General features: G+C 42.2%; 1 protein-coding gene across 8 annotated transcripts in view; it reads right to left on the reverse strand.

The window, feature by feature from the left end:
• Positions 1 to 19099, reverse strand: part of Adk (adenosine kinase) — a 381245-nt gene that overhangs the window by 57276 nt on the left and 304870 nt on the right. For 6 of the 8 annotated variants that reach the window (XM_087585014.1, XM_087585012.1, NM_012895.3 and 3 more), the window contains 2 exon segments: positions 18092 to 18127; positions 2617 to 2731 (listed from right to left, as the gene is read on the reverse strand). In XM_087585014.1, coding sequence (XP_087441140.1) covers positions 2617 to 2731; positions 18092 to 18127 — 151 coding nt within the window. 8 annotated transcript variants of the gene reach the window in all.

Here is a 19099-nt window from a genome sequence, read left to right on the forward strand (position 1 = left end):
TCACTTATGGTAAATTAAGGGACACTTCCCTCCCGATCTTCCATTAGTATTTTAATGCTGGGAGGTGGGAGAAGGCTGATCCATATTCAGTAGGAAGGAGGGAAAACAATAACAAATTGGCGTCTCTTCTGTGAGCTGCCCCACAGGCCAGGCATTTTTATGTTCTAATCATTATTAAATGACTGAACATGACACCCAGAGCCCGGCGAATGATTGCGTCCTTCCATGAGAACGAATTACAAATGAAATGAAAGATCAAGCTGTATTAGGGGACTGCCTCTGGGAAATGAAAATCTTTAATTCTCTTTTATTATTGACATTTATTTGGCTGCCGTGAATAACAACAGAGCACAGAGATTCAGCTATGCTTGTGCACTGAATAGCTTATCCCAGGGCTCAAAACTGCATTAACATTTATCATGTTTGCTTTTGTAGCTGACACCACTGAACAGATTCTCTATCCATCTTGTATTTATCATGCGCTGCAATATACTGCATGCTCTAAGTTCATTTTCATACGGCGGGAACGGCAGGATTAGCTATGTCTTGCATCAAATAAATTTCCGAGTAGAAGCATTCTTAAGCATGGTTTAATAGATTTAATAAAGCATGAAGTAAGTTCAAAAAAATTCAGCTAGAAGACAGGGAGGCCAAATTTCAGTTTGGAGAAAATTATGCAGATTGAGAGTGAGGAAGAGGCTTGTATGAGACGTGATCCGGGATACAGAAAGACTTACGGAGGATGTCTGCACAGAGAGAATCCCTGCAGCATCTTATGAGTCTGGAGGTAGGATTACATTCCTGTAAGAGGCCTACATGGTTTAAGTCAGAACTGGTCCACACACTAACAGGGCAGTGATCTTGTCTGCGTCATGTAGAGATGCCCTTTCATGGGTTATTTTTTTTCTCTTACATGAGTGCTGGGCTGCACAGTACCTGGTGCCTTTGCTGACACGAGCCTCCTTGGCTTATTTCAGATCCCTCCTAGAATTCAAGGCTTAGCAAGGATACTTACCTTTTTTAAGGAAAGTCACTTCACGTAGCTACAATGTATCTGAAAATTTGCTTTAGTTTTTCAATAGCTATCAGCATTGAAGATTTCTAATATGCACCTCTTAGGTATAATAGCACCATAATTTCCCTTGTAGCTAATGCCCAACTTCGACAGACAACTCCTGAGCAGTTTTAGTTCATGATTTCACTTAACTCTCCATCTACTGACTTAGATATATTTTAATGCACATTATATAATTGGGAATTGAACCTTTGGAAGAGCAGTCAGTGCTCTTAACAGCTGAGCCATCTCTCTAGCCTCCCACTGACTTCTTTTGAAGCAAATCTTGATTTTGACCTTTGGTAAGTCTACAAACAAGGAAGCTGAGTTCCCTTTGTCTTTCTGTATCCCACTTTGTTAAAAAGTTACTTCAGTAGGCGTGGTGGCGGACACTTGCTATCCTAGCCAGCAATAGGGAGGCGGAGGCAAGAGAACTGCTCCAAGTTTGAGTCCGGGCTAGGTACACGGAGATAAAACAAGGGGAGCCTGGGCTACAACTGTAAGGAAAAATATTAGACTATATTCAACATTTTAAGTAAATTCATTTTAAAGATCTTTAAAGATTATGTTACATTCAATATTCAGCTGAGTACTAAACAAGTACACTGGCTTAATTATATTACTGTTTACAAAAATCATTAACTAACCGATTGGATTTAGATGAACCATTCAGAAAGAATTAACAGACATATTTAGCTTGAATAGTAGGTGAAATATATTATAAAGTAGCCTCATATTAAAAATATTAATTAACTAATAATATGTTTGATTGCTTGAAACTTCTATTGAGTTTCTATGAATGCTATAAAGACAGACATGAGATTTGTCATCTTCAAAGAAAATATGAGGTCATAATTAGTAACTGAGCTCGTTGGGAAACTGAGGCAGGAAGATTACAAATTCAAGGTCGGTCAAGGTCAGTCTGTGTTACACAAGGAATTCAAGGCTAGTATAGGGTATTCGGTGAGACATTTTCTTAAAATAAATTGTTATATAAAACAAAGTATTAAAAAGGGCCAGGGACAGAGCTCAGGGGTAGGGCACTGGCTTAGCATGCAAAAGGCCCCAAATAAGATTTCTAGAATTGGGTTGGGCAGGATGAGTCAGAGGCAGGTGAGTTCCAGGACAGCTAGGAATACAGAGACTGTCAAAAATAAAATTCCCAGTATTGCAAAAATAAATCAACAATGACAGAAAAAAATTCAGAAGAAACAGTTCTGGATTTGACTTGTTCATAATTGAATACATGTATTTTCTTCAGATGCAAGGGTATATATATATATATATATATATATATATATATATATATAGTATTGTTTTTGAAAAGAAAGAGATTTCTGGACTGAGAAAATCCTCCTAAATTTCAAAAGCAAACAAGCTTCATTGATTGACTTTTCATAAAATATAACCTTGAAAGGAAGATCATGTCCACAGGGGTAGGAATAAGGAAGACAAGCTGTGGAAGGCACGAGACTGAGGAAGGCTCACTGTAGAGGGGAAATACAGTTTGTTGCAGTTAATCTCTACTTAACACTAGATTTATCACGCAGCTCCCACAGTACCTGTAGCCACTATAGTGTCATCTCTCCCTTGGGTGAAGATCACGGTCCTCTGCCTCTTCGAGTTCACCTTTGGAAGAGCCTGCGTCTTTCTGGCTATTTCTTTAATGTCTTTAGTCTATTAATAAGAGAGGGAAAAAAATTCATGGTCAGTGGAATAAGGGAAGAGTTTATAGTAGGCTAACAGCTCTGCTTCTGATGCGACCTTAGTATTTACCACAGCACATCTGAAAGGAGACTTTTAACCATACGAAAATAAAGAGAATAGCTTTATTTATTCATCTGCGGGAGCATCTGGGGATCAGTCTGCCCAAACTCCACACTTACAACGGGGTCTTATTTCATTCGCCTTCAACGCCTGCCCTTCATTTTATTCCAAAGCAAACCTCGGGCACTTTGTAATTCGATCTATAAGTGTGTTAACGTGTTATCTCTGAAAGGAAATGACTGAAGTAGCACACGGTAGGGATGTACTTGAAAACGTTTTGCCTGTCTCATGAAAGGACCTAGGTTCAGTTCCCAGTACAAACCCAAACTATCTTAACCCCGCTGCTGCTCAGCAGAGCATTTCCTGGGCGGAGACGTCTCCTACCTTGTCAGGTGGTAGAGTGACTGCCTGGCCAGTACAAAGCCCCAGCAATAGCCCCTATCACCGGAAAAGGGTCCTTACCATCAGCCAGTGAATGCTGAGTCAAAATTCAAATTAAAACAGCGTTCTGAAGAGGGATTCCCCGTCGGCTGTGGAGCTGGAGTTGCCCTGCGTAGTCTAGGCTGGAGTTCGTGATTCTCCCTTATCTACTTGCATGGCCCGCGACTAAAGCCGTGAGCCCTTCTGCCCAAAGGAAAACAGGCTTTCCTGTTTTCCACAACTTATTAGTTCAGGTGTTTACAGAGTACGATTGGGCTGACTTGGGAAATAATGAAATGAAGATGATGCCTATTTTTCAAAGATCTGGCAGAGGAAAAGAAATGCTAACCTTACTTTATTCTGTAAAGTCTTAATTTTTCTTAGGAAAGGGCATTTAAAACAACACGATAAAGGAAAAAAACAAAAACAAAAACAAACAAACAAAAAAAACAAAACAAAAAAAAAACACCCCCGATGAGGAGCAATGAGGTTTACATCCTTCTCCACGACTCAGGGCCGGGAGTCTGGATGTCATTGTCTCTCATCACCTAAGGCCACTCATCCTTTTGTGTTCTCCCTTCTAAATGCTCTACATAACTACATACACATTGGTTATATACATATGCATTTAACATTAAGACATTCATGTTTTTCTTTCTACACTGGGTGACTTTTAATATTATACATTCTAAATCCATCCATCTTCTTTCCTGCAAAGTTTATGATTTTATTTTCACTTAGAGCTGAGAAATATTTTAACTATGTACTAGATGTTCATTATCCATCAGTTTGATGATGGGTACGAAATCTGGCTGCATTTCCCAGTAATTCAAACAGCAATAAATATGGAGGTGGAAATACCTCCATGGTAAGGTATGGAGTTCTCTCAGTTCATACCCAGGAGTGAAATAGTTGTGTTTTATGGTAGTTCTTTTTCTTTTGTTTTTGAGGAACCTCCAAATTGATATGCATAATTGATGTACTAATTTGTACCCCCACCAGTAGTGACTATTGTTTTTTTTCTCTACATCATTGTCAACATGTATAATCAGATTTCTTTCTTATTCCCCCTCCCCCTTCCCCCCAACCTCCCACCTCCGGATCTGAGGACCAGACCCAAGGCCTTGTTCTTGCTAGGCAAGCGCTCGACCTCTGAGCTAAATCCCCAATCCTGTCCCCAGATGTCTTAATGACAGCCATTCTGGGGTGAGGTGGGCTGGGGATGTTGAATTTAATACCTCTAAAAAATAATTATTAGACATTGTGCAGAAGTTTCAGTTTTCACAGGTCTTTGATCTATTTTGAACTGATGCTTGTCCAAGGAGAAAGATATAAACCAGATTCCTTCTTCTGTAAGTGAGTATCCAGTTTTTCCAGTACCCCTGGTTGAACGGGCCATGTGTTTGTCTTTTTTTTTTTCTTCCCATGGCTGAATGATAAAAACCCTAAGAGACGCTCACAGCTACAGAATGGCTCTTCTAACTGCACAGAAGTCTACCGAGATGTTTAGAGTTTGGGGACTGGGCAAGTGTCTGTTTTGAGTGGATACATTAATACAGCTTCATGATGTTTTTATAAGTTCATTAGAATAAAATTATTTTGTATTTAAAAAAGAAAAAAGGGGCAGGCAGTTAAGCCTGTATGGTAGCATGGGTCTGTGATTCTAGCACTGAAAGGAAGAGGAGGGGGATTGGTGCGGTCAAGGCCATCCTGGTCTAGACAGTGAGTAGAGCTCAGCCCTACAGAACGACTGTCCAGGTCAGCCAGGATAACAGAAACAAACCGACCGACCGACCGACCGACTGACCGACCGACCAACAAAAAGAACAAAGAAAGGAAATATGTAAAAACAATGACAATCCAGGAACTAAGCCACTACCTAAAGACTATACATGGACTGACCCTGGACTCTGACCTCATAGGAAGCAATGAATATCCTAGTAAGAGCACCAGTGGAAGGGGAAGCCCTGGGTCCTGCTGAGACTGAACCCCCCCAGTGAACGTGATTGTGGGGAGGGCGGCAATGGGGGGAGGATGGGGAAGGGAACACACATAAAGAAGGGGAGGGGGAGGGATTAGAGGGATGTTTGCCCGGAAACCGGGAAAGGGAATAACACTCGAAATGTAAATAAGAAATACTCAAGTTAATAAAAACAAAAACAAAAAACAATGACAAGTTATTTCTCAAAACCTTAATACTATTTTCTTGATATTCATTCATCCACCTGCCCCCCTCAGGCAGACAGGCTTCCTCCAAGTAGCCCTGGCTGTCCTCCAACTCGCAGAGATCCACCTGTCTCTGCCTCCAGAGTGCTGGGATTAGCGGTGTGTGCCACCATGCCGAGCTCGGATGCTGTTTTCCATATCACACAGACCACAAAGCTTTGTATCAGTGGTTCAAACCTGTGGGCTGCCTGTTCTCGGGGTGGGGGTGGGGTCAAGTGACTTTTTCACAGGGGTCACATATCAGGTACTTATATCATGATTCATAACTGTAGCAACAAAATGATTTTATGGTTGGGGGATCACCACAGCCTGAAGGCTTACAGTAATAAAGTCATTAGAAAGGTTGTGAACCACTGCTTTATGTGATAAAACATTTAACTTGAAAGGCAAATTATAGAGCCAGGTGTAGAGCCCCACGCCCCGCAATCCTGTCGCTCTGGAGGCTGAGACAGGATAACAGCAAGCCCAAGGCCAGCTTGGACTGTGAGAGAGAGAGGGAGACGGGGAAGGGAGGAAAGGAAGACAAAGAAGAAATAAAACACAGAGGCACTAGTTTTAAAGGTCACGTCTTCAGCTATTTCATTATGAATTATGTACTTTTGAGACAAGGTCTCCTGTACCTAGGGTGTCCAAAGTCTCTATGTAGCTGTGGTGGGTTTGGGACTCTCACTCTCCTGCCTCTACCTCTCAAGTGCTGGGGTTACAGGTGACAGCTGGAACACAGGCTCCTCTGCCCAGTGCCCCACACATTCAACATCTTTTTGGGTGTCTTAGAGAAACCCAGGACTTCATTCCATGCACCTCTAATGCTGTCCACAGACTGGGCTTTTTCGGCACAGTTTATCACTGTGCAAAGTTTCACATGTTTACAGGAAAAGACACACAGACCAGAGAAATGTTCAACTCTCTAAATGAGGAATGAATATATATAATATATATATATATATGAAAAAAATCACATACAAAGAGAAACATTTAGGTCAGCAAAAAGCAGGAGTCATGACAGCATTCAACCACTACAGAGAACACAGAAACTGATATTTAAGGAAGTATGACAGACAGGCATGCTGGCACACTCCTATGATCTTAGCACGGGGGTTAGAAGTGAAGGTAGTGGGGTTGGGGATTTGGCTCAGTGGTAGAGCGCTTACCTAGGAAGCGCAAGGTCCTGGGTTCGGTCCCCAGCCCCAGAAAAAAGAAAAAAAAAAAAAAAAAAAAAGAAAAAAAAAAAAGAAAAAAAAAAGAAAAAAAACAAAAACAGAAGTGAAGGTAGGAGGATGGGGATTGTGAAACTAGCCTTCTGCTTTTCTGCGCTTATCTTAAAGGGGAACAAGTCTGGTCTTTGACAAGAGAGTGAGTACTGGTGGTATTAGTGGGCAGAATGGGGAAAGTGACACAGAGGAGGGGCCCCTGGCACCTTTATGCCAACAGAATGGCACGGGACGCTAACCAGTCAGAGCAGTGACTGCCTGCTTCATTTATACTTTCCCATCCACTGGCCCTTGCGCTATAACAAAGCTTTTCTTCTCATTCTCAGCCAAAAAGAAAGGCTGAAGAATGAATGAATGAATGAATGAAAACTTTGGAGCTAGGCTATTAGAAACAATTTTAGTACAAATATATTTTACCACTAAAAGATTTTTATGATTACACAAGGTTCATATTTAATGAAGCAGAAGTTTACTATTCTTGGAGCATAGTCTTATGCAGTACATGCAGTTTATTTAAAGTTTAAGAATATTTAAATCTCGTTTGTGTGGATGTAGCCCCGTGGCATGCACGTGGAGCTCAGGGTGGGTTCTGGGTACCGAGCTCAGGCTCTCAGGCTCTCAGGACCTGCCTGCTGACTCGCCATTAAAATCATAAAAGTGGCCATTTAAGACTGATATATACAACATATACAACAGAGAAACTTTTCTAGATTTACCAAACCCTTCTTCCTGTATCCACAGACACAGTGGATGTCAAATCTTTTCATTGCTCGCTCTAGGGTCCCTGTGAGTACACACCTAATCCAAACATCTCACTGTGTATTCAGGATCAACTGCTTACAAGAGATGACTTTATGGAGTGTGAATCCTTTCTCAAAACCTCAATTTCTATCTTCGCAACACTATAGATTTCCAAGTTCACAGCATCTCCCTCTCCTCCTTCTGTCTTTCTCCCTCACATGGAGAACTTTACAACACAGCAAATCCATACTTACCAGGAAGACCTCGAATAACTTAGTAAGCGTCCCTAAGGCTCCATCTACTAACAAAATTAAGAAAATACTCAAAGGGATACAAATTGGAAGGGAGGAAATCAAAATATCACTATTTGCAGATGACATGATAGTGTACTTAAGTGACCCCAAAAGTTCCACCAGAGAACTCCTTAACCTGATAAACAACTTCAGCAAATTGTTGGGGTATAAAATTCACTCAAACAGGCTGAGAAAGAAATTAGGGAAATGACACCCTTCACAATAGTCCCAAATAATATAAAACACCTTGGTGTGACTTTAACCAAGTAAGTGAAAGATCTGTATGACAAGAACTCCAAGTCTCTGAAGAAAGAAATTGAGGAGGATCTCAGAAGATGGAAAGATCTCTCATGCTCATGGATTGGCAGGATTAATATAGTAAAGATGGTCATTTTGCCAAAAGCAATCTACAGATTCAATGTAATCCCCATTAAAATTCCTACTCAATTCTTTATAGGGATAGAAAGAGCAAATTGCAAATCCATTTGGAATAACAAAAAACCCAGAATAGCAAAAACTATACTCAACAATAAAAGGACTCCTGGGGGAAATCACTCCTGACCCCTGACCTCAAGCAGTATTACAGAGCAATGGTTATAAAAACTGCATGGTATTGGTACGGAGACAGGCAGATAGATCAGTGGAACAGAATTGAAGACCCAGAAATGAGTCCACACACCTATGGTCACTTGATCTTTGACAAGGAGCTAAAACCATCCAATGGAAGAAAGACAGCATTTTCAACAAATGGTGCTGGTTCAACTGGAGGTTAGCATGTAGAAGAATGCAAATCGATCCATTCTTATCACCATGCACCATGTATAAAGCTTAAGTTCAAGTGGATTAAGGACTTCCTCATCAAATGAGATACACTCAAACTAATAGAAGAAAAAGTGGGGAAGAGTTTCATTCACATGGGCACTGGGGAAAACTTCCTGAACAAAACACCAACGGCTTATGCTCTAAGATCAAGAATCGACAAATGGGACCTCATAAAACTGCAAAGCAAAAGATACTGTCATTAGGACAAAACGGCAACCAACAGATTGGGAAAAGATCTTTACCAATCCTACATCTGATAGAGGGCTAATATCCAAAATATACAAAGAACTCAAGAAGTTAGACTCCAGAGAGCCAAATAATCTTATTAAAAAATGGGGTACAGAGTTAAACAAAACATTCTCAGCTGAGGATTATCAAATGGCCAAAAAGCATCTAAAGAAATGTTCAACATCCTTAGTTATCAGGGAAATGCAAATCAAAACAACCCTGAGATTCCACCTCACACCAGTCAGAATGGCTAAGATCAAAAACTCAGGTGACAGCAGATGCTGGCGAGGATGCGGAGAAAGAGGAACACTCCTCCACTGTTGGTGGGATTGCAAACTGGACAACCTCTTTGGAAATCAGTCTGGAGGTTCCTCAGAAAATTGGACATTGAACTACCTGAAGACCCAGCTATACCCCTCCTGGGCATATACACAAAAGATGCTCTAACATACAACAAAGACACGTGCTCCACTATGATCACAGCAGCCTTATTTGTAATAGCCAGAAGCTGGAAAGAACCCAGATGCCCTTCAACAGAGGAATGGATACAGAAAATGTGGTACATCTACACAATGGAATATTACTCAGCTATCAAAAACAATGACTTTATGAAATTCGTAGGCAAATGGATTGAACCAGAAAATATTGTCCTGAGTGAGGTAACCCAACCACAGAAAAGCACACATGGTATACACTCACTGATAAGTGGATATTAGCCCAAAAGCTGGAACTACCCAAGATGCAATCCTTAGACCACAGGAAGCTCAAGCAGAAGGACGACCAAAGTGTAGATGCTTCCGTTACTTCTTAAAAGAGGGAAAGTATCCATCTGAGGGGATATGGAAGCAAAGTTTAGAGCAGTGACTCAAGGAAAGGCCATTCAGAGCCTGCCCCACATGTGCCATACACACACACACACACACACACACACACACACACACACACACACACACACAGCCACCAAAACTAGGTAAGATTGATGTAGCTAAAAAATGCATGCTGAAAGGGACCGGATATAGATCTCTCCTGAGAGACACAACCAGAGCATGTCCAGTACAGAGGTCAATGCTAGCAGCAAACCACTGAACTGAGAACAGGACCCCCTTTGGGGGAATTAGAGGAAGGATTAAAAGAGTTGAAGGAGTTTGCAACCCCATAAGAACAACAATGCCAACCAACCAGAGCTTCCAGGGACTAAACCACTACCGAAAGACTATACATGGACTGACCCAGGACTCCAACCACATATGTAGCAGAGAACAGCCTTGTTGGGGCACCAGTGGGAGGGGAAGCTCTTGGTCCTGGGTTCAGTCCCCAGCTCCGAAAAAAAAAAAAAAAAGGAAGTGGCATGCCTAATGTCTAGATTTTAATGCATTTAAGTTATTTGCACTGAGATGGAATTCACTTTTAGGATTTAATAATCAATTTTATGTGGTCCTTTTTTTAAAAACTTGTACAATTACCAAGACAACTCATTCATATTGTTTAGTGGATCTTTTGTTTACTTAAAATTTACATTTTTTATCTTATGTATTAGTAATAAATCATTGCCATTTTAATTTTTGTTGATAATAAAGTAACTAATTTGAAAGGTTAAATTAAAAAAAAAAAAAAAGAAAATACTCAACCAAAAGATGGGGAGTAACTCAGTGGTGGAGTGCGTGTCTGGACGGGCAAAGTCCTTTTGTCCAACCACTGGGACTGATTCTCCCCGATGGTAATTACCATAACAGGAAAATCAGTAACTGTAAGTTGATAAATATTACTTCAACTAAAAATCAACTGATGCTAAAATTCTTGAACAAAAGAAGGTGTTTGTGCATTCCCAAAGGGGCCTCCTCCACACTACTCACGCACTCCGGGGGAAGTTACAGAGGATAAACCAATCGATAGCACCTTGGCCTGGTGATCAAGGTTAACATCACCAGCAATAAGACTTTGTGACATCATTTAACCTCCCTGATATGATGCTCTCAGAAGGGCCCGTCACTCTGTGGCGTCTCCTGTTAAAAATGTACAACTTCAATTCACTCACAAGAAAGCACCAGACATGCTCAAATAGAGAGGACCATTCTACAAAATGAATAAGCACGGCATCGTGAGTATCAAGGTCACAGACGATGAGGAGAGACGGAAAAACTGCCAAGGGCTGGAAGCTGCTAACACCCAGGACACAAATGTAACACGGGAGGTTCTGTGGTACACTCTCCAACAGGAAACGACGAACTGTGCAGAGAGAGCACTCAGCAGGTCAGGGGCTTGCTGCCAAACCAATGCGTTCAGTCCTCGGAACATACACGGGCAGAGGGGAAGAAACGACCCCCCAGTGTTGTTCTCTGACCTCCACAGGAATGTGCGGACACCCCCACACAAAATAAAACACGGGGATCACTAGTGAGACCGGAATATATCCTGCTTGCATTTTGCACTGATGTATGTCAATTTTCTGATTTCGGTATTAAACTTCTGTTATTTAGGAGTTAACAGTAGGTGAAATGTGTTTTTGTTAAATCTACAGTTATTTTACCGTAAAAAGGTGAAGCGAGACATGGCGGACATGTCTGTAATTCTAGCAGTAGAGAAAAACAAGGCGAAGGATTCTGAGTTTGAGGACGATCAGGGCCACATGGCCAGACCTTATCTTAAAGGTTTCTGCCCCCTGATCACTCCTATCATCTCAGGTCTAGGGGGAAGAGCAAGGAGGACCAACATGAGTTCTAGGTCACCGGGATCCATAGTGAATTTAGGGCCAGCCTGGGCTATGGGGCCTGAGATCCTGTTTGGAAAAAGAAAGAAGGCAGGGCCGGAACGTTGGCCCAGGGGTGGAGACCACTTGCAGGGGACCCAGGCTCGATTTCCAGAAGCTGAAGCACAGGGCTGCTCATACTGCCTGTACCTCCAATTCTAGGGGACCCCAAGCCCTCTGGCCTCTGCAGGCGGTAGCACACATGTGGTGCACAAAGATAAACAGGGCAAAGCAACACAGACATAAAATAAAAGTAAACAAAACCAAAGGAGGAAGGGTTGTGGAGTGGAGGCATGTCCGTTGAAAGAGCTTACTGAAATTACTGCATGCTAATGCAGTAGTAATTTTGTTCCCCTTAAAGATTCTCATTTTAATTCTCCCTAAAACTTTCAATCCTGTAAGATGTTCCTCTAATCCCTAGTAAGGGACTAAAAGATATTGAGTACTTAAAACTCGACTATATATCTAATAAGGAGGAAGAAGATTTCTAGGGGGTGGGGGCGAGAGATGGACACTCAGGGTTGAGCTATGAGTCATTACAGGGCTCTAAAGGGGTCCCGGATTTTAATTTCTCTATACAGTAGGGACTACAACTTACTCAGAAACATTCACTGGGCCCTTCCTACCCTCGGCAGTCGGTCTCTTAGTACGTCTCATCTTGCAGATGAAGAGACTGACTGGAAGGCATCAAGGTTATGAACGGAAGCAGTACAGCCAGGACTGCTGACCCCAAGTCGCCCGCGGGGATCTCAGAGCTCGGAACCACTACTCCCAGGTTCCCCACAGACTGTGCTGCTCTGTGAGCTCTGTGATGTGCCTTGTGCTATTATCACACAAGTAGAGACCGCTCTTCCCCCAACGTTGAGGTATTTGGATACTACTTGGCTTTCATCAGACTCCTTCCAATACGCTAGGACAGGGTGGAGGAAAACACAGGGTTTGTAAGGAAGAGGGCCAGACTTGAGAATTGAGCTCTGCTTGCCCTGGCAGCACCAGTGAGCTGTGCGACGTGGAACAGGCCACAGAGCCTGTTTCACCTGTTGGCCTGACTCAACAACCTTCTCTCAAGGTTTCCAATATCAAATGTACACACTGGAAAGATGTCATAAACTGCAGCATTTTATAATGTGTACAGCTGTGCTTTTCTCAACCATGGATTCCCACAAGTTGCCCTCCGACCTTCATACCCGCACTGTGGTACGTGACACCCAGTGAATGAGTGAACGACGTCTTTTACAAACATTTTCCTCCTCATACTCTCTTGTTTTCATTTCATTTTCACCAAGCAGGTGACACAACTGTTTGTCCCAGTCTGTCCCAGCGGTGGCATTCCCACGCACTGCTCACTCAGTCCTACCATCTTCTGTGACCTGCCAGTCGCCAGTCAGGTCTCAAGCTACCTCCCTCACTCGACTCAACCCAGAGACTCGGGCCTTGTGGAGTACACGGTGCACGGTGTTACCACCGTGTTCCTTCTGGTGTGGAGGCCTCCGTCTCCTTGTTCCCCCTGTTTGAAGTGTGCCTTCTCGGCTGACTGCTTAACAGGCTTTTTTTGTCTTCTGTCACTGCTAGATAGCTCTAGAAGTCAGATTTTAACTCTCTTTCCCTTCTTTAAAAGTTTATTACTGTGGGTGTTGAGGACACACCTCCTCCATGGCACATGGCGGTGGCTCTGAACAGCTTCGAAGCATTGGTTTTTCATTCCTGTGTTTTTTCTGGGTTCTGGGGGGACAGTTTTAGAGAACGATCTGATCTGTGTCTCCTGATCCATTTTGAGAATTGTCCTCCTTTGGGACCCAGACACCCAGGAAAGCACCACTGGATCCCTTGCCAGTAGGACCCGACTTGGGTCTTATTTTCAGAGACAGTGACAGTTTACTGCAATCCTAAAATCTGTACAGAACACAGGAACCTAAGTGTCACTTTAGAGAGGTCCCAGGGGACCATCACTTCCTGAATATGCTGTGCAGATTTTCTCCTCACTGCCGATCAACGCAACTTTTTGAGATGATGCGTATGTATGTTTGCTCTGGGTACTGTCTAATAAAGTAGACATCATGCCCACAGGCTATGGGATACTAGGAATGTGTATAGGTCAGACAGGGTTGAGTGCATTTTGTTTTATTTTTAAAGACAGTCTCACTGTATTGTAGACTGGTATCAAATCCATGGATCCAAGCAATCCTCCTGCCTTAGCAGTCAGGGCAGCTGGTACTGCAGAGCTGCAGGTACTCCCGGCCTTGCCTTTTATTTTATGTAATGTTAAATAATCTTAACTTGAGCAGCCAAGTGTGATCACTGGACCGTGTAATTCTATACTGTGTCATTCAGTGTTACAAGGTGACTGAGTCTCTCTGGCCAGAGAAAGGCTGTGATGCTCGGATGTCCTGGGTAATCAGAAGCTGGCGGAAGGAGGGAAGAGGAATGAGATCACTCTGCTCCCCATGTGGAGAGAGCATTATGCTTTAGACACCTCCAAGAGAAGGAAAATCTCTGCTTGGAGTCATGCTGAATAAATGACTCAATGGTTTGAATTCCTTTCAAAAATTGGCACTTATTTCTGTTGTGGAGACAATGAAAATAGGGAGAGTGACTAAATTTAGGTTTTGGAGGTTTCTTTTCTCATTTTATTTAATTCACATCAATTTATGACAGTTTTTAAAAGGCTTTATAATGAAGCCTGCTTTTAAGTACCTTGTTTTTATTTAGATTCTAACAATGTAAACCTTTAATCAGTTCAGTTCACGAAAAAGAAGACTTAACAGCACACTGCACTCTGAGCTGTTTTTCCAGAATAATAAAAGGCCTCATGAAACTCTTTACCAAGAATTGTCATTTTAAATTCTTAGCAGGTCTGTCATTTAAATCGGGCGCTGTGCAATTTTCTATCACCTAAGTAGAGAAACCCACTCTCCTGCCTGTGCTCTGCCTACCTCCAGCTTCTATCTCTTTCTCCAGTGCTCTCCTAAGCTGCTGCTTCTCGCTAAAAAAATGCCCAATTCATTTTAAAGATTAAAGATGCTTACAAAAATAAAAGATTATCTAGAATTTGCAGAGAAACCCACCAGGACATCATAAACAATGCCGCAGAGGGTCTTTCCTGATGAATAAACACAGGTTATTTTTAGAGGTGTTGGGCTGGCCTTGTCGGCGGTCACATCACCGATGGCAACGCTCTGTGGTTTTGGGAAAGAATTGGAATTAATGACAGAAAATAAGAGAGGGCAGGGGTGCTGGTAGGAAGGAAGGATGTTTGCCATTCCTTTCCTTCAATCACCCCACTTGTCTTGTTTTCTTTCTTTCTTTCTTTCTTTCTTTCTTTCTTTCTTTCTTTCTTTCTTTCTTTCCTTCCTTCCTTCCTTCCTTCCTTCCTTCCTTCCTTTCTTTCTTTCTTTCTTTCTTTCTTTTTAAGGTGTTCCAATATTAAAGTAGGAGAGAGGAAATACAAATGTTTGTCTGGTTTGTTACACTAGACTTGGGGACACTGGGCCATTTTCATAGACAGAAAATTGCTAAGATAAAGTGATTTAGTCTTGTTTTACTCAAGAGCACCACACTCTAACCTATGCTTTCATATTTTTCTCTAATGAAGAAAGACAACATTAATGACATTATAAAAACCACTGGATTTCTCAGCATTCCACACATTGCTTATATTTTTATTAATAACGCTGACTTGAGGCAACTCTGCTCATGGCTCGTAGATATCCTGCACCGCTGCTGATGCTTCTGGGGACCCGTAGAGGGGTGTACGTGCTTCCTGAATCTAACAGCACTGTCGGCATCACTGGTGGAGCTGGGTTCGTGCGTCAGACGGTAACGGGGCGGGTGACTACGGTGAGCATTACTTTGCTTCCATGCTCTAATCCATTATGGCAGATATGACAAAAAGGGAAACAATTTTTTTTTTCTTTTCTTTTTTTCGGAGCTGGGGACCGAACCCAGGGCCTTGCGCTTCCTAGGTAAGCGCTCTACCACTGAGCTAAATCCCCAGCCCTGGGAAACAATTTTTAAATCAGTAAATAGGAACTAATGAAAGGTTAATATAGTGCTGCTTAGCAGGAAATAGAGAGTGCAATTTGTCGCTAAGACTGAACGTAAACCAGGTACACTTAGAGCAAAGAGCTCAAGAAGAAATAAGGTCTTGAACAGGCTAACCCCGAAACGTCACGGGAGCACTATGGAACTGAGATTTTTACTATATGCACATCATATGCCTGCCTGCAAAACCAGGCGTGAAACCAAATACTTTCTTTAATGATAATACAGCTAACTGACAGTTACAAATTTATATTCTAAAACTTCTTATCTATGAAACATTTGAATTTGTAATAGTTGAGCATATTGGTTTTTAGTTAAGGGGACCTTAGCATCGTTAAAACTTTATGATTTGAGATAGGGTCTTACAAGGTATCCCTGGCTGGCTTTGAACTCACAGATGTCTGCCTGCCTCTGCCTCTAGAGTACATGAATTACAGGAATGTGCACAGTCATGCCGGGGGCTAAAACTTTAAAAATGACTGAAAGCATTTACATATATTCTCACAATCAAAACACTTGTTTTAGATCTCTCTCTCTCTCTCTCTCTCTCTCTCTCTCTGCATACATGAATGCTAACATAGCCTCACATTAAAAAAATTACATTAATTTAGTGTATGTGTTCATGTATATCTCAAAGCTCTAGTGTGGAGGTCAAAGGTCATGGCACTTTTGTCTGCCCAGGCATCTGGTGGCCCCACATTGCATTTGTGAACACTCTCCTGACTCTGTCTGGTCTTCTCCAGCATTTGTCAGTTTGGGAAATTAAATGAGACAAGCAACTTTGGAAATCATTTCTACACTGCTCACTTCTACAATGACTCAAATGTGGTAACACAATGGAAGCAAACGTCTAAGAAGTTAATGGCTGTGTCATTCCCACGTAGCAGACAATTGAGGGCATTCTTGGAGACATGCTCATGGTCTTCCTCTATGATGAGGAGGAGCTGTCTCTCTGGTTTATATGGTCACCATACATGTATATTATTTTGTTTCTTAATGATGAATCTGCTTTTTTAAAAATATATTTATTATATATGAATATGAGTACACTGTAGCTCTTCAGACACACCAGAAGAGGGCATCAGATCCCATTACAGATGGTTGTGAGCCACCATGTGGTTGCTGAGGTTTGAACTCAGGACCTCTGGAAGAGCAGTCAGCGCTCTTAACCACTGAGCCATCTCTCCAGCCCTGAATCTGCTTTTAATACAGTTTATTAATAGTCGTACCACAAATCCACATTTCTTTAGAGTGTTTAAAGCTTACTTAGTATTGTTCAATCAACACACGGTTTCTATACATGTTAGACAATACTGAGTATTCAAATGAGGGTAGAGTTCTTAAATCTTAATTACACTTCTAAAGTTACATGAGTGGGGTGGCTCAGCTGGTAAGGGTGCTGGCTGCCAAACTAGAGGACCTGAGTTCAGTACCCACACCCACAAGGTGGAAGGACAGAACTGATTCCAGGAAGTTCTCCTCTGAACTTCATACATATGCTGTGGCAGGCAAGTGCTCTCCTACCAAATAAATAATATAATTTAAAAAAGTTACTCTAGGGGTTGGGGACTTAGCTCAGTGGTAGAGCGCTTGCCTAGGAAGCGCAAGGCCCTGGGTTCGGTCCCCAGCTCCGAAAAAAAGAGCCAAAAAAAAAAAAAGTTACTCTAGTCATATAATACTACAAGTTGATGTATAAATCAGAGCATTTGACATTGTTCTGCCTCACTATCGCAGCCGTCGAAGACTCGGTTAATTGTCTGTCAGTTGACCTGGGTTCAGACTGAAGCTAGTGTTTCCTGACAGTCAACTGAAGACAGTGTTATGCAGACAGAAACGTGGTCCTCACTGTGTCTCGATTTTGCCAACAACAAACCACATGGAGTTTCGAATCTTGACAAGATCATCCTTCTATTAGGTAAACAGAACCGAGACCAGAAAACTAAGGCTAATTATCAGTATTTTCCTTACAAAAAAATTATCCCATGTTATTTTTAAAAAGATGAAAAGGAGACAAGACTCAAATAAGACGTTCATAAGCAGGACTGAAATTAATCAGCCCCTAACAACTGGTAAGTACGACCTTAGAAAATGAGTTTGCATAATGCTAATCTACGTGGGATAGGGCTGAGCTTATTCAAGTGACACTATGGCTCACTCTTCCTCTTGCCCCACCACTGCTTCGGCACCGAGGTCTTATGAAATGTGATGCCAGCTAATGAGCTAGCTTTTTAACTGAGCAAACTGACAGGGCCCCATATCTGCAGAGGCAGCTTGAAACTGTGCCCAACCTCTTGGCTTCCCAAGAGGCTTTTCAAAATTCAATAAGTAACATCTGTAGGCGATGTTGGGTGCAGACCTAGCAGAGTGCGTCATAACACTGTGCTGGCAGAACAAAGAAACCATGACGACTGCCAAGTTTCCATGGCAACTGCAGCGAGGCTTGAGAGTATAATAGCACATCAATCACTGTCCAAAAGAACTTCATTATCAGCTAGAAAAAACCTTTAGGATCTGTTTAGTGTGCAATTGTGGGTTAACTCACCTCAAAGCCTTGCTCTCTAGCAAAAGTGGCAGCCTCCTGGAAACAAAAAAAAAAAAAAAAAGGACAGTTAATTATAAAGTGCCAGATAATGAAGAAATAATTCATTTTGAAACTTGGCCTTCTTTTTTACACAATTATCTCAATATCCTCACATAGATTAATTTTTATATTTACCCTAGAAGCATTTCCTTTTTGTCTTGGCATGAAAAACAATGGGCCGCGTGGTGTCAACACACTTCGCCAGCCAGAACAGGGGGGAAGCGGCGTGTGTTTGCACAGCGGCTGCCAATGCGTTCAGGTGTGCTGACTTCAGTCAGGAAGCAACGACACTCACTTGAAACCCGAGGACCATGCCGGTGGCTCCATTTGTAATTAACGAAGTTCCTCTCAGAAAGCCCTTCTGAGACAGGAGCGCCTCCTCATCCATGTATAGATGCGGAAAACAATTATTTCCCAACCCCATGTGAAATTTATAGAGACAGGGGTCACCGGTGGTTCTTAAGAGTCACTGGGTGAGAGGATGGCAGGGAACCAGCTCTTCCCGTGGACTGCACGCTGGTCACGGGGAGCAGAGTGTAGCTTCATAATGGAAGGAGGATCAAGCTGTCACCATGTGACAGTGATCAATCCTGTCTGTTAGCCTCCCTCATGGTGGGACCACCAAACATTCTGTGCCTGTCATGATGGAAAATGGAGTTCACTGTACCAACCGGCAGGTATTCTGGCCAAAACATCTTCACACCAGTTCACCAAAACTTTAGTCCAACAACTTGATGTATGAGGGAAGAGAGAAACGAATCAGACAGTGAACAAATCCGTAAGATGACACATATTTACGGGGCAAGTATTGTTCCTTAATTAAAGGGAGGGGACATGAACAAAACCAGCATACAGCTGCATCTTATTTTAAACCAACCCGCTGTGAAAGGCGTTTGAACAGAGGTGAATAGAAGATCAGAAGATAGGAGGAATTATTAGTTTGATATTAGGAATGATCAGTATGATAAG

The sequence above is a fragment of the Rattus norvegicus genome, chromosome 15 (genome assembly GCF_021556685.1).
Source record: "Rattus norvegicus strain SHRSP/BbbUtx chromosome 15, alternate assembly SHRSP_T2T, whole genome shotgun sequence".
NCBI classification, from domain to species: Eukaryota; Metazoa; Chordata; class Mammalia; order Rodentia; family Muridae; genus Rattus; species Rattus norvegicus.